This window comes from Chlorocebus sabaeus, chromosome 20, assembly GCF_047675955.1.
Source record: "Chlorocebus sabaeus isolate Y175 chromosome 20, mChlSab1.0.hap1, whole genome shotgun sequence".
Classification (NCBI taxonomy): Eukaryota; Metazoa; Chordata; class Mammalia; order Primates; family Cercopithecidae; genus Chlorocebus; species Chlorocebus sabaeus.
In genome coordinates, this window is record NC_132923.1 from 83,581,484 (window position 1) to 83,606,146 (window position 24,663).

Here is a 24,663-nt window from a genome sequence, read left to right on the forward strand (position 1 = left end):
GTTCGAGGGCAAGCAGAGTAGTGAAGCGCCTGAAAAGAACTGAGGGGCAGCAACTGTCTTGTTCGCTTAGAGCAGGCACAAAATCGGCGTTCAGTGTCTGTGGCACCACCGAATCCTGGAGTCAGGCTTCCGCTGGTCTGAGCACGGGTTACTCGCGAACCTGGCTGACCTTCACTGGCCCCGGATCCCCCGATGCGAAAAGCCCCTGGGCCAGGCGAGCAGCCGCAGGCAGAGCTCCCTGCCCCGCGGCCCCGCCCCGCCAGGCCCTACTGAGGGTGCGCAGACTGCACTCGCCTTTTACGACGCGCCGAAAAGCAACGGCCGCAGCCAGCACCGGGCGGAGCGGGTCACCATGGGGGTGAGGGGAGCCGCCCGCCGCGGGGACACGGAGGGGAGGTGGCGAGGGTCTGGGAGGCAAGAGCTCGCGCCAGGAGGAGATGAAGCGAGTGGGTTCGCGCTGAAGGAGCAGGAAGCAGAAGGAATGTCTCCCTGTGACACCCATGGCTGGGAATGCGGGAGGGTCGGGCCGGCGTGGAGCTGCGCAAGCACGGCTGACGCAGTTACTCTGGCCCTCCCCCTCAGAAAATCGCGCTGCAACTCAAAGCCACGCTGGAGAACATCACCAACCTCCGGCCCGTGGGCGAGGACTTCCGGTGGTACCTGAAGGTGCGGCCGGGGCGGGGCCCAGGGAGTGGCGGCCCGTCCTGATCTCAGTGCTGAACCGGAGCCTTCTCTCCGGCAGTATGAGAAAATATTTAACTAGGCACATTAAGTGTTCGGGGTTTTCCTAGTTAGAATTTTACGTTTGCTTTTTATTAAAGTGTATTGGTTTATCTCTAACTGGCAGTCTTGGAAAGCTTCATTTTGTAGTTTTTCCCTGTGTTAAATGTTTCGTGGTCTGTAAACGGACACTAAACGAAATGCTACTTGAAGGGACGTTGTGATTATTTAATAAGGTGAATAGTTCGCCTTTCGTTTATTGATTTGGTTTTCTTTATTGTGAAATAGTTTAATTTTGTGCGTAATCCACCCTTCCTTTTCCCTCCCACACTGGTAGAGCTAGTACCCTAGCGGCATGGTCTACAGAGGTCTCCCCTTCTCCAGCCGTCCGAGGCACTTCACTGTTCCAGATCCCAGAGCGTCTGCTCTGTTTTCCTCCTGGTCAAAATCCCAGCATCCTTCTCTACCTTTCAAAAGCCCTGTTCTTCAGGAAGCTGCCTCCGGACTACTTTTATTTCCCAGGATTTTGAAGCCTGAATACCAGGGCTTACTTGGGAGAATCTGTTCTTTGGCTTCAAGAAGCCGAATCGAGTGAAGGAGACAGAAAAATAGAGTCACAACAGAGTGATAAATACACCAGTGACATACAGGGCCTGTGGGACCATAAAGCCAACCAAGCAGAGTGGGTGGGGGGCCTGCTGAGGCCATTTCTCTTTTTTTTTTTTTTCTTAATTGACACATAAGAATTGTACATATTTATGGGGTATATGGTGATGTTGCGATATATGTAATATATAGTGATCAGATCAAGGTAGTTAGCATATTCATCTCAAACATGTATCGTTTCTTTGTGTTGGGAGCATTTAATATCCTAGCTATTTGAAACTCTTATTGTTAGCTATAGTCACCCTACAGTGCTATAGAACACTAGAACTTATTCTTCCCATATAGGTGTAATTTTGTATCTTTTAACAAATCTCTCCCTATTTCCCCCCACCCCCATTGAAGCCATTTCTGCACCACAGATGCCTTGAATCCCTGGCCACACTGAGCACTTCATAGAGGAGGGTGGGCATGCCGGCATATTAAACAGCCTTACCTATCTACCCTTTGCCTAGAGATAGGTCTAGTTTTGTCCTTGCTGGGGCTGGTGTTAGGGATGAAGTGAGATTGCCAACGAGAAGGTAGGCCATGAGCCTGCCCACCTCCCACTGCTCTTACCCCTTCCTTGGTGTCTGCCCAGCTGAGCCAGCTGCTTTACTAACATTCTTTTTCCCCCAAAGATGAAATGTGGCAACTGTGGTGAGATTTCGGACAAGTGGCAGTACATCCGGCTGATGGTAACTGTTCCCCCCCATCATAAACACGCACAAACACACATACACTTCTGGGCAGGGATTTGGGGAAACTGGCCTTCATCTCTCCAGTTCTTTGCTCCCTGCTTTTTGTGGTTTGGGAGGGCAGGTGTCAGTGTGATCAGCACTGGGTTCAACAGACATCTTTGAGATATGAGGCAGAGTTCAAAATCAAGGAGAAGCTCTTTTTATTTTCCTCAGGAAGCCTTCCCAGGAGTCTTGTCCTAGTAAGTTACCCTTTCTGGGTCTTGGTCTCTTTCAGTGGACAATAAATGGTGGGCTCAATCTCCTCAGGACCGTACATCTAATTCATTTGTGACTGAAAGTTCTGTTTGCTTTTTGCCAGGACAGTGTGGCACTGAAGGGGGGCCGTGGCAGTGCTTCCATGGTCCAGAAGTGCAAGCTGTGTGCAAGAGAAAATTCCATCGGTAGGTCAGGCTGTGCATACTGAGTTCTGCCAGGGTGGCCCACAGCTTCCTGGCACCAGGCTGAAAGTAGACTCATGTTACCTGAGGGTGGAGTCAAGCCTAAGATGCCGACACCTGTGCAGCGCGATCTTTTTCAGGGCCACATCTGGGCACCTGGCTGGGGCCAGGGCATGGACTCAAGTCAACTTTGTGTTCTCTTTTCTATTTCAGAGATATTAAGCAGCACTATCAAGCCTTACAATGTAAGTTTGTTGCTGTAGTGGCAGGGATGGTGGGTTTAAATCCTAACTGGAGTTAGTAGGTCTGGGTTCTAGAGTCATGCCTGCATCAGAGTGACCTGCCATAGGATATTCACTCATGAACTTATTCTTTTTTTTTTTTTTTGAGACGGAGTCTCGCTCTGTCGCCCGGGCTGGAGTGCAGTGGCCGGATCTTGGCTCACTGCAAGCTCCACCTCCCGGGTTTACGCCATTCTCCTGCCTCAGCCTCCCGAGTAGCTGGGACTACAGGCGCCCGCCACCTCGCCCGGCTAGTTTTTTGTATTTTTTTAGTAGAGACGGGGTTTCACCGTATTAGCCAGGATGGTCTTGATCTCCTGACCTCGTGATCCGCCCGTCTCGGCCTCCCAGAGTGCTGGGATTACAGGCTTGAGCCACCGCGCCCGGCCTCATGAACTTATTCTTTCCCTCAGTCATTTATTCACTGTACACTGAGTGCTTGGTATATTGCCTCTTGCAGTGTCTTCTTATGAGGGCTGGGCTGTGGGATCTCAGGGGACCTCTGACACAATCTAGCCGTTCAGTTTGCATCACTGAGAGCACTTGCCTTGTCTTCATTTTAGGGGACTAGCAAGCTTTCTCTGAAACCGTAGGTGGGGTAGTCCTTTGGTGCATCCCATCCTTTATAGTATCAATGTTATTAGACAGTTATATGTTACTATGGAACAAGTTAGCCCAAAGGTGAGGGAGGGAGTGTGTGCTTTGGGTCTCTTTGTTTAAAGAAAGCCAGTTATTTGTATTCACCTATTCCTTATTTGGTATTTATGTAAAGTATCTTGAGTTGTGCCAAATTCTTGGCTTTGTCCTGAAGTTAAAGAGAAATGAAATGAGGACTTGCCCTCAAGTACATAATAGTCTAGTGGAAAATATAGACAAATAAGAATCGAACTAGGGCCCTAACAGAGAAATGCCTTACCAGTACCAGAGTCCGAGGCTCTTCACTGTTCCAGATCCCAGAGCTTCTGCTCTGTTTTCCTTCTGGTCAAAATCCAGTCAGTGTGCAGGAAATTATTTTTACAGTGAATGACAGGATGAGACTGAATGTGTAGGCATGGCACTTGTGGTCCCTAAGCCCATAGGTCAGGTAGGCATGAATTTGTTGGCCATCTACCCCGCAAGAGGTGTCCCCTCCACATGCATAACCATTTCAACCGCTGTAAGTCAGCTCTCTCCCTTACTTAATGGCAGATAGTGAGCAAAAGGCTATGGCTAAGTGTACTGGGTCTGTTTGGATGATCTAGAGACTTTGGAGCTTAACATTCTTGTTCATATTTTTGGTGTTGATAATTTTATTTACTATTTATTGAGCACTGTGCTGGGCACTTTATATGCATTTCAAAATCTCACAATAAAATTGTAGAGGTTTCCTCGGCTGTATTTGACAATTTAGGAATCTTGGGCCCAGAGGGGAAGAGAGGCAGAGCTTACCTTACATCCAGGCAGGCTGACGCCAGCATCCACACTCTTCTGCAGCCTCCATGTCTACTGTCTACAGAAAGCCTCACAGGGAGCAGGTGCCCAAGGCAGGCTTCCTCTAAGAAGGGGATGAGTTGTTCCTGGGTCTCATGGTAGGCCTCCAGGGGCAGTAAGTGCCCATTTGGTGGGAAGGAGAGGAGCCATGAGGTCATCTTGAGAGCTCTTTTGGGCCTACCTCTTCAACACACTTCCTTTCTAGGCTGAAGACAATGAGAACTTCAAGACAATAGTGGAGTTTGAGTGCAGGGGCCTTGAACCAGTTGATTTCCAGCCCCAGGTGTGTATGTATCTTTCTGTGGAATCTCTGTCTTTGGGGAGGGGATGCGTGAAGTGACAGCCAGAACTTTGCTACCTACAGAGACCATGGACTAGACATTTCTCCTTTCTAGTGGTAGTAATAATTGTCCATTATTAAGTGGCTGCTGTATGCTTGGGCACCCATGCTGTCATTTTCATATGTTACCACATTTGATCCTCATGGTAACCCTATGAATTTATTCATCCTGTTCTTCAGATGAGTAAGGAACTGAAGAGATGTTGCAACTTGCTCAGGGTCACACAGTAAGCAATGGAGCTATAGTTTCAACCCAGGTCTATCTGACTTGAGCTGGTGCTTATCCCCCTTTATTTGTGCATGTTTCACCTCACAACAAATCTGTGAGGTAGGCAGAAGAGCAAATACTTCATCCCCATTTTATAAATAACTAAGGTCCAACCTGGGAAATGACATGCCCAGGGGCCTTCAGCAAACCAGGGGTAGTGGAAGGGATTATGCTGCACCTGCTGCCTTCTGGTCCAGGGCTGTAATTCAGAGAAACCATCACTCTAGTTCTGAGGCAGCTGCCGGGTCCTGGAAGATCAGCAGTTATTCCAAGACAGGTGCTCGTACTGCATCTCTGTCCTCCATCCCAAAAGTGTGAGAAGAGCCAGCAACCTGGCCAGCCCTCACTTAGAGCCCAATGCCTCCTCTTGCCAAAACTAACTGGTACCTTCTTGTCCCCTGCAGGCTGGGTTTGCTGCTGAAGGTGTGGAGTCAGGGACAGTCTTCAGTGACATTGATTTGCAGGAGAAGGTATGAGACTTGGGGGCTCTGGGAGGTATTATAGGGCACCTGGTGGGAAATATTTTTTTGGTGGACAAAGCTCATCAATGGAAAGCCAACTTTGTATTTTTGTGCTTTTTGTTAGTGATTTTGCTGTTGAAATGGCCACAAGTATAGTGCTATAAGTGCTTTCTAATGTTCCTACATATGGAAAAGCTATGATGCCCCTTACAGAGAGAATACGTGTTAGATAAGCTTTATTCAGGCATGAGCTATAGTGCTGCTGGCTGTGAGTTCATGAATCAACAATATATATTAAGTAAGGTATCTTTAAACAGAAACACATAAAGCTAGATGATTGATTGGTTGATGAAAATGTGACCAGAGGCTCATAGGAACCTAACCCTGTATTTCTCCAGGGAGTATTCATTCAGTATTCCCTAATTCAGTGTTTGTGGCGGCTTTATTGCACCTAACTACCATGAAGAACAAGAAAGAGTCTGTATTACTGGACGTATTACTACCCTGCAGATAAAAAAGCCTTGTGCTCAGGCCTTGAAGGACAAAAACTTCATTTCATTTGCATAGCACCTAGTAACAGCAGCTAGCATTTACTGAGCTCTTATATGTGCCAGGCACTCACTATGCTGAGTGCTTTTATTTTATTTTGTTTTATTTTATTTTATTTTATTTTATTTTTTGAGACAGTCTCACTCTGTTGCCCAGGCTGGAGTGCAGTGACACAGTGTCAGCTCACTGCAACTTCTGCCTCCTGGGCTCAAGTGATCCTCCTGCATCAGCCTCCCAAGTAGCTGGGATTACAGGTGCCTACCACGATTCCTGGCTATTTTTTGTATTTTTAGTAGAGATGGGGTTTCACCTTGTTGGCCAGGATGGTCTCGGACCCCTGACCTCAAATGATCCACCTGCCTTGGCCTCCCAAAGTGTGGGATTACAGGCATGAGCCACCACGCCCGGCTGCTGAGTTCTTTTAAATGTGTTACTTCATTTGATTCTTTCAACATTCAATATGAACTCCATTGTTGTCCTTTTTTTGTTTTTTTTTAAATAGAAGACAGGACTCGGAGAAGAGGCTTAGAGAAGTTAAGTGATTTGCCCAGTCACACAACTGAAAGAGCTAGAATTCAGGCCTGAGTTATCTGGCTTTGTTCAGGGTCATACATGTTCATGATTATTTGCGTCAAAGCCTGAGCTGGGCCTTTTAAGTCCCAGTTCTCTGCTCTCCACACTGCTGCATTCTGCCTTGTGAGGCTCACATTGCCATTTTGTTTCCCAGGACTGGACTGACTATGATGAAAAGGCCCAGGAGTCTGTGGGAATCTACGAGGTCACCCACCAGTTTGTGAAGTGCTGATCCCTCTTCCTGCACAGTTGCCCTTACAAACTGAGAAAGGACAATGTACTCCAAGCAGCAGAGCCCACAGAGGCTGGTTCCTTTGCCCCTTGTCTCCTGGCGGCTATACCAAACCTTCAACAATAAAGTCCTGCATGCTGGACTTTATTACAGTTTCCCAAGCCCCATCAATAAAGCCCCTGTTCATGCTGCACTGGTGCATGAAGGTGAAGTAAGGAAGCAGCTACTTCCTCCGCAAATAAGAATTCGTGCAGCAGCAGTTCACTCCTTAGGAATATGAAGAGTATTTTTAAGGAGATGGTATCTCCCCAGTAAAGGGCAAGTTTACAGAGAGGAAACTGCGATCCCACCATCACTCAATGAGCCAGAAGCCAATGGTGACGTACTATTACCTGAACTTACTGAACTTGCTGTTGGAAAGATCTTTGTGAGGATTACGAATTAGGTTAAAAAAAAATTAAGAACCATCTTCAAGCAAAAATTAAACTTTATTTCTGGCTTAAACAATAAATACACCTGAGTTAGTTTTCCAAACCTTTCCTCCTGATTAAATGCCCTTAAAACTGAAATCTCGTGTTATCTTTAGTTGTGATCTAGTCCCACGTGGAAATTACACGTTTAGCTTTAAAACCATGATTTTAAAGCTCAAGCCTGTAGCTGGCTGCCTAGGCAGCTTATGATTAGTTTCACAGAATAGCACCCACTGGCTACATAGGCCCCAATTTTTTTTTTTCTTTTTTGTTTTTTTGAGACAGAGTCTCGCTCTGTTGCCCAGGCCGGAGTGCAGTGGTGCAATCTCAGCTCACTGCAACCTCTACTTCCTGGGTTCAAGCAATTCTGCTTCAGCCTCCCAAGTAGCTGGGATTATAGGCACGTGCCACCATGCCCAGCTAGTTTTTGTATTTTTAGTAGAGATGAGGTTTCACCGTGTTGACCAGGTTGGTCTCAAACTCCTGACCTCAAGTGATCCACCCACCTCAGCCTCCCAAAGTGCTGGGATTACAGGCATACGCCACCATGCCCAGCCTCCCAGTTTTCATGATGAGGAAGTGATGGTAGCTTTTCATCTGCCAAGATGTTAACTTTTGATGGATTTGCCTTCTAAGGCATCAAACATGTCTTCTAAGGCCTTCTCCACACATTGGAGAAACTCCCGGGCATTGCGGCCTGGGTAGGAAGAGACATTGCAGCCTATCCAGTTGCCATGAACAGCATATCCAACACCAAAGCCATCAGAGACCACGGGGGCAAAGCCCCCAAGGTTCACTGCTGGGCTGCTTAGCGTGCTCGTGGACAGGACATTGTGGTTTATCTGCCCGTATGCAGGGTCCAGGTAGAGCTCAGGCAAGATGATCCCACTGGCTGCTGCCAGGTGCCGCAGAGCAAACAAATGTCGGTCAAAGCCCTGACCTGTGAGAAACAAAATGGAAAACTAGAGTCCAAGGACAGAAAAGGACCTCAGGAAAACCTCCCCACTTACCACATGGTAGGAATACCCATCACAGCATCCTTGAGAGTGGGGGAAGGCTCTGTCTACCTCTATGCCCACCACCAGCTGACTAACCTTCAGAGCAGCTCAAGCTAGAATATTTCAAATTATTTAGAAAATGTATTATGTCATATTTAAAAATAGCTGTCAACAGCTGAGCTAAAAATGAACCTAAAAGGAAAGCACAATTTTAAAGATTTGAAATCAGTTTAGTCAAAGAGTCAAGACAGTACACAAAGAGAGCTATGGACTCAAAAACTATGATAAAACTGTAAGTCTGATTCAAGTGTAAAAGAGAAGATTGAGTCAGTGGAACAAAATGGAAAGTCTGTTTGACCAGGGTTCTAATCTCAGTCTTCCTAATTTGCTGTGTAACCGGGCCAGTGGCTTGGTCTTCTCCTTATAAAATGGAGGAAGAGAAGACTAGAATGTCTTGGAGGTCCCCTTCACTCCCAGCACTTCATAGCAACATGAAAGGACAACTGTGACCCTCCAGGTCCTTTCCAGGTCTTGAATTTTATCAAAGAAAGGTAATGACAGATGACAACTGGGAAGAGTTTCTGAGATGACCTGTTTACAGAGAGCAGACACACTACAACTGAGGTGAAGTTAGTGGGGCCACAAGTTTAGAAATCCTAAATTTTCAAAAGTCAGTCTGATAACCAATGAGTAACAGAAAAAGGAGACTGGGTGCAGCGGTGCACGCCTATAATCCTAGTGCCGAGGCAGGAGGATTGCTTGAGCCCAGGAGTTTGAGACCAGCCTGGGCAATGCAGCGGGACCTCATCTCTACAAAAAATTTTAAAAATTAGGCCCGGAGTGGTGGCTCACACCTGTAATCCCAGCACTTTGGGAGGGCGAGGCAGGTGGATCACGAGGTCAGGAGTTTAAGACCAGCCTGGCCAACACAGTGAAACCCCATCTCTACTGAAAATATAAAAATTAGTTGGGCATGGTGCTGTGAGCCTGTAGTCCCAGCTACTCAGGAGGCTGAGGCAGGAAAATTACCTGAACCCAGGAGGCAGAGGTTGCAGTGAGCCGAGATTGTGCCATTGCATTCCAGCCTGGGCAACAAATTCCATCAAAAAAAAAAATTATTAGCCAGGCATGGTGGTGCATGCCTATAGTCCCAGCTACTTGGGAGACTGAGGCAGGAAGATTGTTTGAGCCAAGGAAGTTGACACTGCAGTAAGCCATGATTGCACCACTGCACTCCAGCCTGGGTGACAGAATGAGACTGTGTCTCCAAAAAGGGCCAGGCGCGGTGGCTCACGTCTGTAATCCTAGCACTTTGGGAAGCCAAGGCGGGGGGATCACCTGAGGTCAGGAGTTCAAGACCAGCCTGGCCAAAATGGCAAAACCCCATCTCTACTAAAAATACAAAAATTAGCCAGGCATGGTGGTGGGTGCCTATTATCCCAGCTACTCGGGAGGCAGAGGCAGGAGAATCACTTGAACCTGGGGGCAGAGGTTGCAGTGAGCCAAGATCATGCCATTGCACTCCAGCCTGGATGAAGGAGGGAAACTGTCTCCAAAAAAAAGAAAAAGAATGACACGTCACAGCTCAGAGTGACCTTAAATGAGCACAAAGTCACATGCATTCCCCCACGCCTGCTTAGGAGGCAAGAACATTCTGATCCCTAGTAGCTAGTGTGGCTGTTCAGACTGCTAGGGTAGAAAAGAAAACTTATTTGGGGAGTTGGCGATGGATTAAACTTAGTGAAGGGGTAGAAATCAGATTTGGAGTAGAATATGACTTAGGCTTGCTTACTCAAGCACTGAGGACAAGACCCAAGGGCATGCTCCCCACCCCTGCCTCACCCATTGCTGCTTCTTTGGTCAGCTGGCCATGGTACTTGGAACATTCAACCATCATCTGTTGAAGCTCGCCAGCACTGTGCCTGGAGGGCTCCCTGACAAAGGCCTCAGAGCACCTCTTTGTATAGATGGAGGCCGGGCGGATGGTCTCAGTGCGGCCGTGCTTGAATGCGGCAGTGCTACAGGACTCATAGGTGGCCACTGTCTGCCCGTACTGCCGCAGGAAGGCCATCTGGAAGGCCAACTGGGCAACTGCATCAGGACTCAGCTTCTGCTTCTTCAGGAATTCTTTGCCTCCTCTCTGAAACTGGAGGCAGTCGATAGTGAGGGTTTTCATGGTGGCATCAAACTTCTCCTTAGCAGCCATGATGCCAGTCTTTAAGGCATCAGTCAGCTTGAAGTTGAGTTTCTGCACAGTGACAGTAGAGTCAGCAGTGGCTGGCTGGCTCTGTGGAGTGATGGCAGGGATCTGAGTGCTGTCTTTAAATACTTCATTAAAAAATCTGAGCACTGCCACACCATCACCCCAAGAGTGCTCAAAGTGGACAGCAGCAGAGCCATCCTTGGCGATAATGAGGTTAAAGGATTTATCAAACCAGCGGTTTGTGCCATCCCCATGCAGCATGTTGTGGGACAAGTGGACAAGGTCCTTAATGGGGAAGTCATCTAGGCAGAGGCAGAACACAGCCGAGTCCACTTTCCTCAGGCTCTCCTCATTGCCACTACTCATCAGCTTCTGCCTGAGCTCTGCCCAGATGTCTCGGTTCTCACTGGTCAGGTATGCCAGAGGAAACTCGGGGGCGGGGCTGCTGTCTGAGAGAATGTACTTCAGATGCGCCTGGATTTCTGAGGGGCTCACAATGTTCCCATCTTGATCCAGGACATCAAAGATATAAAAATTTCCTTTCCTTAGGACCAGGAGGTGTCTGGCCTTGTCATCAGTGAAGAGTTCATCCCGACTGGGTTTGGGTAAACGAGTTGAGTTGAAAAGCCGAAAATACTGGGACATATCCAGGGGATATGCATTGACTAGGTAGGCCCCATACCAGGACAGAGAGGAAGGCACAAAGCGTATGAGTCTCTTGAAGGTGTCAGTGTCACTTTTTGCAGGGTTCAAATGGAACACTTCTGGCTCCAGAAGGCCATCCCGGAGTGTCTTCAGAAACCGGATGGCAGAAACAGTCATGTTGGTTGCCCGGGTGAGCTGGTCGTTATACTCAGATTTTGGGTCAGGATTGAAAGCCATAAATGGATTAAAGTTCAGAACAACGGAGTCTCGAGCAGATAGGTACATATCAAACCAGGGTCCTAAAAAATAAAAAGAAAAAAATAACATAAAATGTTAATGCTATTCCTAAAAATAAAATTTGAAGAAGAAAAAAAATTCAAGCATAGGCAAAGGAAATGGCATCAACCTCCAGCGGGGAGAATTCCCTGAATGTTTTTGCTCTGCAATAATTCAAGACATATAAATGGGGTCATGCAATATATGGTGTTTTGCATCTAGCTTCTATCACTTATAATAATGTTTTTGTTTTGTTTTTTTGGGACGGAGTCTTGCTCCTGTCACCCAGGCTGGAGTACAGTGCCGCAATATTGGCTCACTGCAACCTCCGCTACCCGGATTGAAGTGATTCTCCTGCCTCAGTCTCCCGAGTAGCTGGGATTACAAGCACCCTCCACCATGCCCAGCTAATTTTTTGATTTTTAGTAGAGATGGGGTTTCACCATGTTGGGCAGGCTAGGCTGGTCTCAAACTCCTGACCTCAGGTGATCCACCCGCCTTGGCCTCCTAATAATGTTTTTAAGATTCATCCATGTTGTAGCATGTAAGTTCTTCATTTCTTCTTATGGCTGAATAATATTCCATTATACGGATATACTATATTTTGTTTATGCACTCATCAGTTAATGGACATTTGAACTGTTTCCACTCTATTATGAATTACATTGCCTTTTTTTCTTTTAAGACACACCGGATTTCTGTTGTCCAGGCTGGATTGCAGTGGTGTGATCACGGCTCACTGCAGCCTTGAACCCTGGGCTCAAGCGATCCTCCCACGTCACCCTCCCAAGTAGCCAGGACTACAGATGCACACCACCAGCCTGGCTAATTTTTTTATTTTTTGTAGAGATGGGGTCTTACTATGTTGCTTAGGCTGGTTTCAAGCTCCTGGCCTCAAGCAATCCTCTCACCTCAGCCTCTTAAAGTGCTAGAATTACAGGTGTGAGCCACTGTGCCTAGCTATTAAGAATTATGTTGTTATGAACATTCTTATACATGTTTTTATATGGACATAGCCAGGAGTAGAATTGCTATCACATGGTAAGTCTCTGTTTAACCTTTGAGGAACTGCCAAGATGTTTTCCAAAGTGGCTGCACCATTCCCACCAGCTGTCTATGAGGGTTCCAATTTTTCCACATTCTCAGCAGCACTTGTTATCATATGTCTTGTTGCGTGGAGATATTCTGGTAGGTGTAAAGTAGTATAGCACTGCAGATTTGGTTTGCATTTTCCTAATGTTTATTAATTGCTTTTTCTTCCTCTTTGTTTTCCTTTCTGGGTTTAAAGGAATAAAATATGGTAACACTCCACTTGCATTCATGTTGGAACAGAATAGTTAATTCCCACCCCATCTCTTTAGGTTTCTCTTGCTTCATCTCCTTTCAGGGGCAACAATCATACTTGACTGCCCCCCGACAAGGGGGGAACATCTTCATTGTCCTTCTGTGTACAGTGTACATTTGTGCACTCCCTGTTTAGAAAGTACTCAAAAGGCTATTAGAACTATCAGTGCATGGATCACTCAGACTAGCCCTCTGAGTTCTTGTAGATGTTTTACCTGTAAAAATTCCAAAAGCAGTATTTTATCAGAAAATATGTCAGGGAAAGTTCCTTCTTGGATTAGTAAGCATGAATAAACTCTATAAATTAAAGGACCATCTTTCATTCAGGCAAATAACATTTATATGTATAGCACTGGGAAAAGGATTAATAGATGCAGATTTGTCTATTACTCATTTGTTGGTCCATCCACTCATTCCATCCCTTGAGAATCAGTGCTGTGCCAGGCCTTGGTCCAGGGGATTTAGAGAGGAATAGGACATGGTCTCTGATTCTGAAAAACTCTGGTGAAGGAGGCAAATAATTAAAACATAATGCAATGCTAAATGATGGGAGATAATACTAAAATAATGAGAGAAAAGTACTGGTGGATAAGATATATTTGATGTAAGAAGACATAAATTCATGCCTCTGACCCCCACTTAGCAAAAGAATTTCAAAGAGACATAAACCAGTCAGGCCAAGAGAATGGGAGATGAGAAAACAAATACTAGAAGCTGGAAAGCACTTATGCAACTGGTAATGACTAAAGCAGACTGGAGAAAGCCAATCCTAAATTGGCAGGAGAGAAAGCCAAGAAATCATATGATTTGCACAGCAGAACCCCCAGAGGGCTCAGTAGTTGGCAACCTAGATACATCTGGTTGAAGGACTGTTTAATTATATCACCACTACCACAACCTGAGATTCCCTCTGCACTCTGGTAGAAGACTTAAGTTTTACTCTCTGGAAAAAATAAAACTGGGGGCTGGGTGTGGTGGCTCACGCTGGTAATCCCAGCACTTTTGGGAGGGCAAGGTGGGTGTATCACGAAGTCAGGAGATCAAGACTATCCTGGTTAACATGGTGAAACACTGTCTCTACTAAAAATACAAAAAATTAGCCAGGCATAGTGGCACATGCCTGTAGTCCCAGCTACTTGGAAGGCTGAGGCAGGAGAATCACTTGAACCCAGGAGGCAGAGGTTGCAGTGAGCCGAGATCGCACCACTGCACTCCAGCTTGGGTGACAGAATGAGACTCTGTCTAATAAAATAAATAAAATAAAACTGGGAGACCTGAATCACAGTTGAGATCTCAAATCTTCTTCCCTTACTTACCCTACCATCTACAACACTAGCAACCTTTTGGCAGTTTACTAGAAAAGCCTCCGTAGGGACTCTAACCCAATGACACTATCATTAGGGGCAACCCCGGGAAGCAGTTTAGCTGGATCACTGTATTAGTCTGTTTTCACACTGCTATAAAGAACTACCTGAGACTGGGTAATTTATAAAGAAGAGAAGTTTAACTGACTTAATTCCGCATGGCTGGGAAGGCCTTAGGAAACTTACAATCCTGGCGAAAGGCGAAGGGGAAGCAAGCCACATCTTACATGGCAGCAGGAGAGAGAATAAGTGAGGAGTAGGAACTGCCAAACACTTCTAAACCATCAGATCTCATGAGAACTCACTATCACAAGAAACGCATGGGAGAAACTGCCCCGTGATCCAATCACCTCCCACTAAGTCCCTCCCTTGACACTTGGGGATTATTACAATTAAAGATCAGATTTGGTTGGGGACACAGAGCCAAACTACATCATTCCGCCCTGGCCTCTCCCAAATCTCATGTACTTCTAACATTTCAAAACACAACCATGTCTTCCCAACAGTCCCCCAGAGTCTTAACTCATTCCAGCATTAACTCAAAATTACAAGTACAAAGTCTCATCTGAGTCAAGGCAAGTTCCTTCTGCCTATGAGTCTGTAAAATCAAAAACAAGTTAATTATTTTCAAGATACAATGGGGTTACAGGCATTGGGTAAATGCTCCCATTCTAAAAGGGAGAAATTGGCCCAAACAGAGGGGCTACAGGCCCCATGCAAGCCTGAAATCCAGCAGGGCAGCCATTAAATCTTAAAGCTCCAAAATGATCTTTGACTCCATGTCTCACATCCAGGGCATGCTGATACAAGGGGTGGGCTCCCAAGGCCTTTGGCAGCCCTGCCCCTGTGGCTCTGCAGAGTACAGCCCCCATGGTTGCTTTTACAGGCTGGTGTTGAATGCCTATGGCTTTTCCAGGCACATGGTGCAAACTGTCAGTGGATCTACCATTCTGGGGTCTGAAGGGCAGTGGCCCTCTTCTCACAGTTCCACTAGGCTCCCCATTGGGAACTCTGTGTGGGGGCTCTAACCTCATATTTCTCATCTGCATTGCCCTAGTAGAGGATCTCCATGAGGGCTTCACCCCTGCAGCAGACTTCTGCCTGGACATCCAGGTGTTTCCATATAGCCTCTGAAATCTAGGAGGAGGTTTTCAAACCTCAACTCTTGTTTTCTGCACACCTGCATGCCCAACACCACAAGAAAGCCTCCAGTGCTTGGGGCTTGCACCCTCTGAAGCAATGGCCAGAGCTGTGCCTTAGCCCCTTTTAGCCATGGCTGGAACTGGAGTGCCTGGGACACAGGGCACCATGTCCCAAGGCTGCAAAGAGCAGCAGGGCCCAGGAAACCATTTTTCCCTCTTAGGCCTCTGGGCCTATGCTGGGAGGGGCTACTGTAAAGATCTTTGAAATGCCCTCAAGACATTTTCCCCATTGTCTTGGCTATTAACATTTGGTTTCTCATTACTTATGCAAATTTCTGCAGCTGGTGGCTGGAATTTCTCCCCAGAAAATGGGTTTTTCGTTTCTACTGCATGGTCAGGCTGCAAATTTTCCAAACTTTTATGCTCTGCTTCCCTTTTAAACATAAGTTCCAATTTCAGATCATCTCTTTGTGAATGCATATGACCATATGCTTTCAGAAAAAGCCATCTTGAATGCTTTGTTGCTTAGAAATTTCTTCTGACACCCTAAATCATCTCTCTCAAGTTCAAAGTTCTGCAGATCTCTAGGACAGGGACAAAATGCCACCAGTCTCTCTGCTAAAGCATAGTAAGGAGTGACCTTTGCTCTAGTTCCCAATAAGTTCCTCATCTCCATCTGAGACCACCTCAGCCTGGACTTCGTTGTCCATATCTCTATCGGCATTTTGGTCAAAACCATTCAACAACTCTCTAAGAAGTTTCAAACTGTCTGACATCTTCCTGTATTCTTCTGACCCCTCCTGTATTCTTCTGACCCCTCCAAACTGTTCCAACCTCTGCCTATTAACCAGTTCCAAAGTTGCTTCCACATTTTCAGGTATCTTTGTAGCAATGCACCCCTCCTGGTACCAATTTTCTATATTAGTCCATTTTCACACTGCTATAAAGAACTACCTGAGACTGGGTAATTTATAAAGAAAAGAGGTCTAATTGACTCACAGTTCCTTATGGCTCGGGAGGCCTCAGGAAACTTACAATCACAGCACAAGGTGAAGGGGAAGCAAGGCACATCTTACGTGGCAGCAGGAGAGAAAGAGAACAAGCAGGGGAACTGCCAAATACTTTTTAACTATCAGAGCTAGTGAGAAACCACTCACTATGATGAGAACAACATGGGGAAAACCGCCCCCATGATCCAATCACCTCCCTCCAGGTCCCTCCCTCAACACATGGGTATTACAATTCAAAGATGAGATTTGGGTGGGGACATAGAGCCAAACCATATCAATCACATTAGAGCAAATCTGTAACTGACAAGCCTCACCCTCATCCACATAGCTTCCAAGAGCTTTTTAATATCTCATTCATATCTAAGACAACACAGGATTATGAAGCATCTGAAGAAAGGGCAAAGCAAACAGGAAAAAAGCAACTTGAAGGCAATAGACTATGAAGAGAGACGAGATCTTTAAAAAAATTCTCAGAGATAAACTATTTTTAAAAAGAACACCATAAGAAGAAAAAAGAGCTTGTGAAAGCAAAAAATAAGAAAACAGGAGTTTTAAAAACAGGTTGAGAGATTAAAATTAAGTAAAGTCCCCCAAGACAATGGAACAAAAAGAGTAAGAGATGAAAACTGTGAGAGAAAAGATAAGAAAATTAGAGGATGAGACCCGGAAATTCTACACCTGAATGATAACAGTTCCACAAAGAAAAAACAGAGAAAAAAAATGGAGAGGAAGAAATCCAAAGAAATAAAACAAGAAAATATCCCAGACCTGAAGGATGAGATTCCAGATTCAAAGGACTCACAGAGTGGCCCAACAAAATGGATAAGAATAGACTCACACTAAAACACATTACCTGAAATTTCAAAACACTGGGGACAAAGAGAAAATTCTAAAAAGCTTCCAAAGGCAGAGAGAAGAAATAGTCAAAAGATTTAAGTCTCAGAATAACGTTAGATTTACCAACAGCAACACTGGATGCTAAAAGACAATGGAGCAAAGGCTCCAAAATTCTGTGGAAAAATGATTTCAAACCCGGCCAAATTATCAATGAAGTATAAGGGCCATTTTAAAATTTTTGCTTCCCATGTTCTGTTTCCAGATAGTAAAGGGAATATGTGCTTTGATTTAAAAAAAAAAAAAAGAAAGAAAGAAAAGCCAAGAAATAAGAAAATATGAAAGACAAGAAACATAAGTCCCAACATGAGAAAGTGATGATAGATGTCCCGGCTGATGGTGACAGAGCACAGGAGAGCAGCTTCACAGTAGGCCAAGAGGTTCACAAATCCAGACTACAGCATGTCGCAAGTTCTGGAAGAAGTTTTGTCAAGAAGACCAAAATGGATAGAATGTCCAATCTGCTTTCATGTATTGAGAGGAGATTCAGATAGCTTGTGAAGAGTCTGGGTGTAAATTAGTAAGCACATAGGAAACTAAACAAAAGAAAGGATGGAATAATTATTAACTTCAGAGAAAACAAAAACTTTGTACTGGAAAGGAAAAACCATCCCAATATGCTATATGAGTCAGCGGACAATAATGTTTATATGATCATAATAGCATAAACACTAGATACTGAGTTATCCAAAATTACAAATCCCTATGCTGTGAATGAGGGGACAGCAAGTACGTGTATACACATCCCACATATGTGGTGGGATGTAAAATACTGCTGAATTCTAATCTTCTACAATGAGATGTCAATAGCTAATGACTAAAGCGAAAAAATCAAGATGCACTAATGTAAGTATCTAATTTAGAGATACGAGGTATATAACAAAAGATTTAGGAGCTGAAAGTGAGAAGTGGGAAATAAGGTAATGATAAGGAAGTTGCTCTTTTTCCTAACAAGCCTTATAGAACTGTCTGATTCTTTAAACTATGTGCATGTATAACCTTGGTAAATGTATAAACTAAAAGAAGTGCTGTAGGAACAGAGGTGGAAGCAACCAACTCTGAATGGAGTGGAAAAAGGACTGAGGTTTCACAGAAAACCATCCTCCCTGGATCTTAAAAGAAGAATTTGCCAGGCCAAAAAAATGGTAGAGGGAACAGCATGGATAAAGGCACAGAAGAATGAAAGACTAAGGGTTCAGGGATCAATGAGGAGTTCAGCAGGAAGTGTGTCAGGGTGGGTGGTGAGAGAAGAGGCTGGAGAGGACAGTTCTGCCTGACAGTGAAGGACCCAGAATGATACAGGACATAGGACTTTAATCCTGCATCCTTTTCAGACAGGACCATTGATTAGGTTCTTCCTCAATCCCACCTACAGAGAAGGCCGGCCACCATTCTTGAGCATGGGCTGCAGTCAACACCTCAGTAGAGGAGGAACACACTCAGCCTTAACATTTTCCTCAGGAAGGGAGGATGAGATGTTACTTCATTTGCTGGTCTCACCAAAAATATCTGAGACCAAAACAGGAGAGAATATGCCTTACTTTTCATTATGGAGGGCTCTGGGAGAAATCATACCCATAGCCCAGCCTACCTACCCGAAATGTAGCTTGTATGTTTATTCTGTTTGTCCTGAGCAACCAGCTGCTCGTGCAGTTCTTTTCCAATCCCATTTTCAAAATTCTTGCAAAATTGTTCTGTTTTCCTAAAACATTCAAGAAAAGACAAAATCAAACCATGGTAGGGAATACGTGATTTTTAAGTTCATGGCAAGGAACTCAGAATAGAATTTTGGGTCCCCAACAGCATAGCCCTAAAACCCAGAATGAGATCAGAAAGTACCTCTAACCAGAACAGGAATCAATCTAAAATTGATAATCTAGACTACCTTCTTAAAATGAATGATTAGGAAAATCAATCAACATCTCACAAAATAATCCATACCCTAGGAGGCAGTTTGGCACAGAGAAAAGGACACAAGCTCTGGAGTCAACAGAAGTTAAGTCTGAATCCTAGCTCTGTCGCTTTTCAAACTGTGTGATCTTGGATAAGTTACTTGATCTGAGTCTCAGTTTCTTGATGTGTAAAACGGATAATACCACTTTACAAGATTAAAAATATTTATAAAGCTAAGGATTCAGAATATCCTAAAACATAATACTCAATAACTGGTAGCTATTACCATATCAAGAGAAACTTTAAATGACTAATAAGGAATACTTGAAAACAGAGGACTAGATTATGGATAATTCATCTGTTTCTCCATCACTTCCAGTGAAGAGTTCTGTGATTCCAATAATGCCAGTTACCTGTACAGAAAAATTTCCATTATGAAAAAAGAGTACTACACTAGGCTACAAGAGCTTAATGCAATCCACTTTTTGACAAAATTTGATATTATTTTCCAACTCTATGCTGTATTTGCTTCCTAGGACTGCTATAACAAAACACCACAAACTGGGTGGCTTAAAACAACAGAAATTTATTCTCTCACAGTTCTGGAAGCTTTATGGACAAAATCCAGGTGTCAATAGGACTATATCTTCTCTGAAGACTGGGGAAGAATCTGTTGCATGGCTTTCTCTTAGATTCTGGTGTTGCCAGCAATCCCTGGCATGCCTTGGCTTGTTGACACATCACTCCAGTCTCTGCCTGTGTCCTCATATGGCTGTCTCTGTGCCTTCTTCTTACAAGGACACCAGTCATATTTAATTAAGGACCCACACTACTCCAGTAGAACCTCATCTTAACTAATTACATCTGCCACAATCCTAATTCCAAATAAGATCATATACTAAATTTCGTGAAAAAGGGCATACATTTTGGAAGCATGCTATCCAACTCAATAAACATGCTTACAACGCAGACTTCTGGTCTGCTGTATGGTCTCCTCAGTGGACCTCCCTTCCAAGGGTACATGCTCTCTATAAATGACCAGGACCAGCAAGCCTCCCAGGTACACCTGCTAAGGGGAAGTACACATTTGGCATTCTGGCTTATAAACTATCTTCTCTTGAGCCTGTTTAGAGGAACTCTCAGGGCTCGGTCAGTCCTTCATGAATGAAAATCTATTTCCTGAACTTGCAAAGGCACAACTAGGTTCTGGGTTCCTGGAGACCCAGTCAAGTCACAAACATTCCCTGAAGCTTGGTCCACCACTACTTGCCAGCCTGTCTTGAACCACCCCAACTATGCTCACCCAAGGTTCTCAGTGTTTACCTGAACTGGCCATCATTCAAGAGAGGCTTCTGTGCACTGAGGTATCTCCTAATGGTGTCTTCAAGTTTGGGAATAGGCAGCCTGGGGAGAAAGCAGGGTCAGTGTAAGGCTGACAGTATGTGGAAGAGGTTAATTAGCTTTACAAGCTAATGAACTGATTACTAGATCATTAATTTCCTCCCCCAAAACCAATAATTGGAAGCCACAGACAAATCAGAATCTGTGGGTTTACTAATGCCAAGTATATCAGTGGTAACTCTACTTTTAAGTAAAATAACAACTAAATCTTTACATAAAATATGAATATAATATCTTAAATAATAATAATAGATTCAAAATGGGGAAGCAGAAGCTGCCCCAAGCATTCCTGTTTTCTGGTCAAAATGACAACACCTGTGCTAACACTGTATTGCCCTGATTTAATTCTAGCCTTAGTTTGAACAACTGCATTTTTCTCCCCTAGGATAAAATGAAAAGGTTCTATTTTTTAAATTTTCTTCTGCATTTTACAACAGATAATTATATAAGAGTGAAACACAGATCTGTCCAAGGGCCAGTTATATGGGGGCTACAGTCACTGAAAGGTAGGAATCAACCAGTAAGCCATGTCCAGACACCAGGAACGCCATTAGGAAGAACCAAATAGTCCCATGTGCTTAAATAACAGGAACAGCAATTTGCCTACTCATCATTCTCTCTGCTAGGAATTCCCAAAGATGGCTATGGTGATGAAGTTACTGGCTTATTGTGAAATTAAAACACATGGACAGTAAAGTGAGCTGTATTTTCTCTTCCAATTCATTTGTTTTATTGAAAGAAATATCCCCTAATAGCAAAACAAACAGAGTTTGTTAGGTTGCCTCTACCAACTAAAAATTAACACTGATATGCAAAATACTGAAATGTATCAGTCACTTAGGAAATGAAACATGATACATAAAGCAGTTTAAAAGCCTAATATAAGATATACTGTGGTTCATCAGTTTATTTTTAATGCATGTTTATCCACAATATGACAAAAATAAATCAATTATTTACTGTCATTATGGACTTAGACTGCACTAAGTACCCATTTACAACACTTTAACACCATAGATCCCCTTACATTCACTGACTTACTCAGAAAAATTCCAAATACTATCTCAGCTACCTCATAAATCCAGAGTTGCCTACATATGTTTCTTAAAATTTGGTTTTATTACAGTAGGGATATTCATGAAAGTTTACCTTCTTCCTTTTAAACAAAATTCTACATTAGAGACAATGGCAATTTGATTAAAAAAAAAGTCCTACTTAAACATTTCTGGAGTGAAGCTGGGCATGGTGGTTCACACCTGTAATCTCAGCACTTTGGGAGGCCGAGGCAGGCAGACTGCTTGAGTCCAGGAGTTCAAGACCAGCCTGGGCAACATGGTGAAACCCTGTCTCTACAAAAGATACAAAAAATACAAGAAATCAGCCAGGCATGATGGTGCACGCCTGTGGTCCCAGCTACCTGGGAGGCCAAGGGCAGATCACTTGAGGTCAGGAGTTTGAGACCAGCCTGGCCAACATGGTGAAACTCCATCTCTACTAAAAATACAAAAATTAGCCGGGCGTGGTGGTGCATGCTTGTAATCCCAGCTACTTGGGAGGCTGAGGCGGGAGGATCCTTTGAACCCGGGAGGCAGAAGTTGCAGTGAGCCGAGATAGGGCCACTGCACTCCAGCCTGGGCAACAAAGAGAAACTCTGTCTCAAAAAAACAAAATAAAATTGGCTCAATGAAGTTAACAGAATTGCCCAAAATTATAGCTAAAGACTTGCAGATCCAGAATCTGAAACTACATTCTACCAGACCTCAAAGTTAGGGCTTTTCACCAAGTATGACATCAATAAGTGAGTGTGAAAGATTATACATGTTATCAGTCTATAATCTGAGAGAGAGAAGGAATCTTACCTCTCATCTAACTCCCAATTTACAAATAAGGTAATGGAGGTCTGGGAGAGGTTGGCTGCTTAAGGTTATGCATGGGTGACTAGTGGTACTATTTGAACTGGAGTTTGAATTGGTACCTCCAGATTCCTACAGACTGTGCTGTGGATGGGGTTGGAATAAATGATCTTGAATATTCTTCCCAGCTTTCCAATTCTAAAGTGCAGAAAATCCCTCTGATCTTAAACCTGGGTGGGGCCCAGGCCTGCCTGAAAGTCAGTGACCATCTGACTCTGAACTTGGCAAGTGAAGACAGGTTCCATCCGTCCTCACCTTTCACCCACATACTGGCTCAGCTCATACACACAGGCTTATCCCACAGGCACAAAGCCCCTTTTTCTTCCTCCCTCCTGCTACGTGTAGATAATCTCATTTTCATTTGTCTTAGATGTTTGCATAAAATGTAATTTCACAAGAATCACTCGATCCTCCTGAGAGGGTGGGGGTATGTAGTGATGACGCTGGGTTAAATGGTCCCCGATGCGGAGAAAAGCAGCAACCCAGCAGCTCGGGTGAGGCCTGTGACACAATGTTTGTTTCACACACAGGGAAGGAGCCTGGCCTCTAGCTCCTGGGTACGGGGAATCCCTGAGGACAGTTTGGTGAGAAATAAGGTGAGAAGGGTCTTTGAGACAAATTTTGAACTTGGCTCCAGGAACAGAGTTACTCAGTAAGTTAGAAGTTAGTTTAGGTTTGGTTTAGAGGGTGAAGAAAATATCTAATATTGAAGAAGGAGACCTGGCAGCTCAGGCGAAGGCAGAGTTCGAAGGCTGGGAGAATCGGAAGCCGGATTTAAGAAAGTACTGGGGGAGGGAAGGGGAGAGGATTTACTAGGGCTATTTTCAGACTGGAAGTCGATTCTGGGTGAAGTGTTTCGAAGGCAGGGTAGCCCATGGTGAGGAGGAGAAGAGAAATTTGGGTAGGCCCTGGATCTGAGTATGATGGAGTGTGGACGGGGTACTGAGGGTGGTATCTAGAATTCTGTGAGGGTGAGCTGCACTTACAAGGGGTACTGTGGATGAGGTAGGATATTTTAAGGGAAGGAACCTGTTGAGGAGGGCTTGGAGAGAGTGAAAGGTTTCCGGGTCAACACTGGACTTAGGAGATTAAAGATTTAAAAACGTGGGGAAGGGTCAGTTGAGGGCAAGGGTGAACACTTGAGGGCTGTGCTTGTGGGGGCTGATGGGGGGTGAAAGAACAGAGTACTGGAGAAACGAGAGGTGCGGCTGAGGGTCCTGAGTGACAGGGGTGAAGGCGGTGCTGGGAGAAGTTGAGGAATGGTAACCAGGATGTATTAGGAATCAGCCTACCCACATTCCGGGCAGGAATGTGAGGCAGTCATTAAAGTACTTCAGGAGATACCACAGTCGCGGGGTTACAGCGGTGCTGGAAATATGCAGGTCTGGCATTTTTCAGGGAGAAGAGGACTTAGTTTAGCTGGCTGGAAGTCAGGTTAATGGAGAGGAAATCTGAGAAGGGTTCAAGATGGAGAATGAGATAGCATCGAGGGGTTCTGGAAGACAATTTGAGGGTTCTGAGGTTCCTGTGCTAGGAGATTCTGAAAGTCCCAAGACTTCCAGATTGGGGGATGTGGCAGCCTCCATGGTAGGGGTTTGGGGGCGGAAGCGGGTTCACTAGAAGAGTCATGAGTGACTGCAGTCATGTTGGGGCCGGTCCTGGGATGGCAGCGGGCGGCGGGGACCCGGAGGCCGGGCTCACCTGGGCAGGCTGTCCTGGTAGTGCATGGTGGGCACGATGCTGCGCTGCAGGTACTGGCCGGGCCCGGAGCCGGCGCTGAGGGGCCGACTGGGGGCTCCCGGACCAACCGCAGGGCCCCGGGGCCAGGCACGCAGCAGCAGGCGGGGCACCATCGTCCCGGGAGCCTGCGGCGGCGAGAACGCGGCAAATGGGTAGTTCTGGAGTTTAAAGACAAGACCGCCGTCGCCCCTTAGGGCCCGGGACACTGCTTCAGGACTCCGAACCCACTTCTCCTCCTCCCGCTGGCCACTTCCGGCCCCTGTAAGGCCGTCGGCTCCGCCCCTGACTGGCCCCTTCCGGACAGGGGCCGCCCACTGCCAGGCCCCGCCCACCACTAGGCCCCACCCAGAAGGGGGCCCCAGCCTCCGCACCGCTGGTCTCCCTTCCCTTCCCTAGGAGGCCGGAGACAGAGATCCGCAGCCGCGCCTTTCCCTTTTCTGGAGCAAGACAGAAATTGGAGCTGAAAAAGAAAAAAAAAGAAAAGCTAAGAAACGTGTGTGGAATCTGATAACCCAAAATTTGATCCAGGCTCCATCCCTGCGAGACTGTGGACTCAATTTTAAACCTCTATTTCCTCACCTAAGAAGTAGATAGATCGTAATGATTCAACGTACCTCCCAAAATTCTAGATATGAAATAAAGATAACATGTTATGCACAGTGCATGGTGCTTAATAGGAAAGCAGTAAACGGTAAT

General features: G+C 45.3%; 2 protein-coding genes across 3 annotated transcripts; one reads left to right on the top strand and one right to left on the bottom strand.

Annotated features, from left to right (window-relative positions):
• Positions 1 to 269: 269 nt before the first annotated feature.
• Positions 270 to 7,243, top strand: CZIB (CXXC motif containing zinc binding protein). 2 transcript variants are annotated; one of them, XM_007978714.3, is made up of 8 exons: positions 270 to 358; positions 583 to 666; positions 2,004 to 2,060; positions 2,422 to 2,503; positions 2,714 to 2,745; positions 4,457 to 4,534; positions 5,264 to 5,329; positions 6,597 to 7,243. In XM_007978714.3, the coding sequence occupies exons 1-8, from the start codon at positions 353 to 355 to the stop codon at positions 6,672 to 6,674; spliced, it is 483 nt and encodes a 160-aa protein (XP_007976905.1). In that variant the 5' UTR covers positions 270 to 352; the 3' UTR covers positions 6,675 to 7,243. The 2 variants fall into 2 exon arrangements, with proteins under 2 accessions (XP_007976905.1, XP_037856037.1); XM_038000109.2 differs by lacking the exon at positions 2,004 to 2,060.
• On the bottom strand, positions 7,144 to 24,238 carry CPT2 (carnitine palmitoyltransferase 2). The gene is made up of 5 exons (XM_007978713.3): positions 23,929 to 24,238; positions 20,237 to 20,317; positions 18,616 to 18,722; positions 9,985 to 11,289; positions 7,144 to 8,084 (listed from the first exon to the last, which is right to left on the bottom strand). Exons 1-5 carry the CDS (start codon positions 24,078 to 24,080, stop codon positions 7,753 to 7,755), a joined length of 1,977 nt encoding a protein of 658 aa, XP_007976904.1. The 5' UTR covers positions 24,081 to 24,238; the 3' UTR covers positions 7,144 to 7,752.
• Positions 24,239 to 24,663: the final 425 nt, after the last annotated feature.

What these genes read in the sequence shown, in the direction of transcription:
- CPT2 (XM_007978713.3), bottom strand. Translation starts at nt 24,080, where the DNA reads ATGGTGCCCCGCCTGCTGCTGCGTGCCTGGCCCCGGGGCCCTGCGGTT. An exon ending in TTGAATGATGGCCAGTTCAG is followed by an intron (nt 18,723 to 20,236) that starts GTAAACACTGAG and finishes TGAATGTTTTAG; the next exon opens with GAAAACAGAACAATTTTGCA. An exon ending in ACATACAAGCTACATTTCGG is followed by an intron (nt 11,290 to 18,615) that starts GTAGGTAGGCTG and finishes TTTATTTTTTAG; the next exon opens with GACCCTGGTTTGATATGTAC.
- CZIB (XM_007978714.3), top strand. An exon ending in CAGTTGATTTCCAGCCCCAG is followed by an intron (nt 4,535 to 5,263) that starts GTGTGTATGTAT and finishes TGTCCCCTGCAG; the next exon opens with GCTGGGTTTGCTGCTGAAGG. An exon ending in ACATTGATTTGCAGGAGAAG is followed by an intron (nt 5,330 to 6,596) that starts GTATGAGACTTG and finishes TTTGTTTCCCAG; the next exon opens with GACTGGACTGACTATGATGA.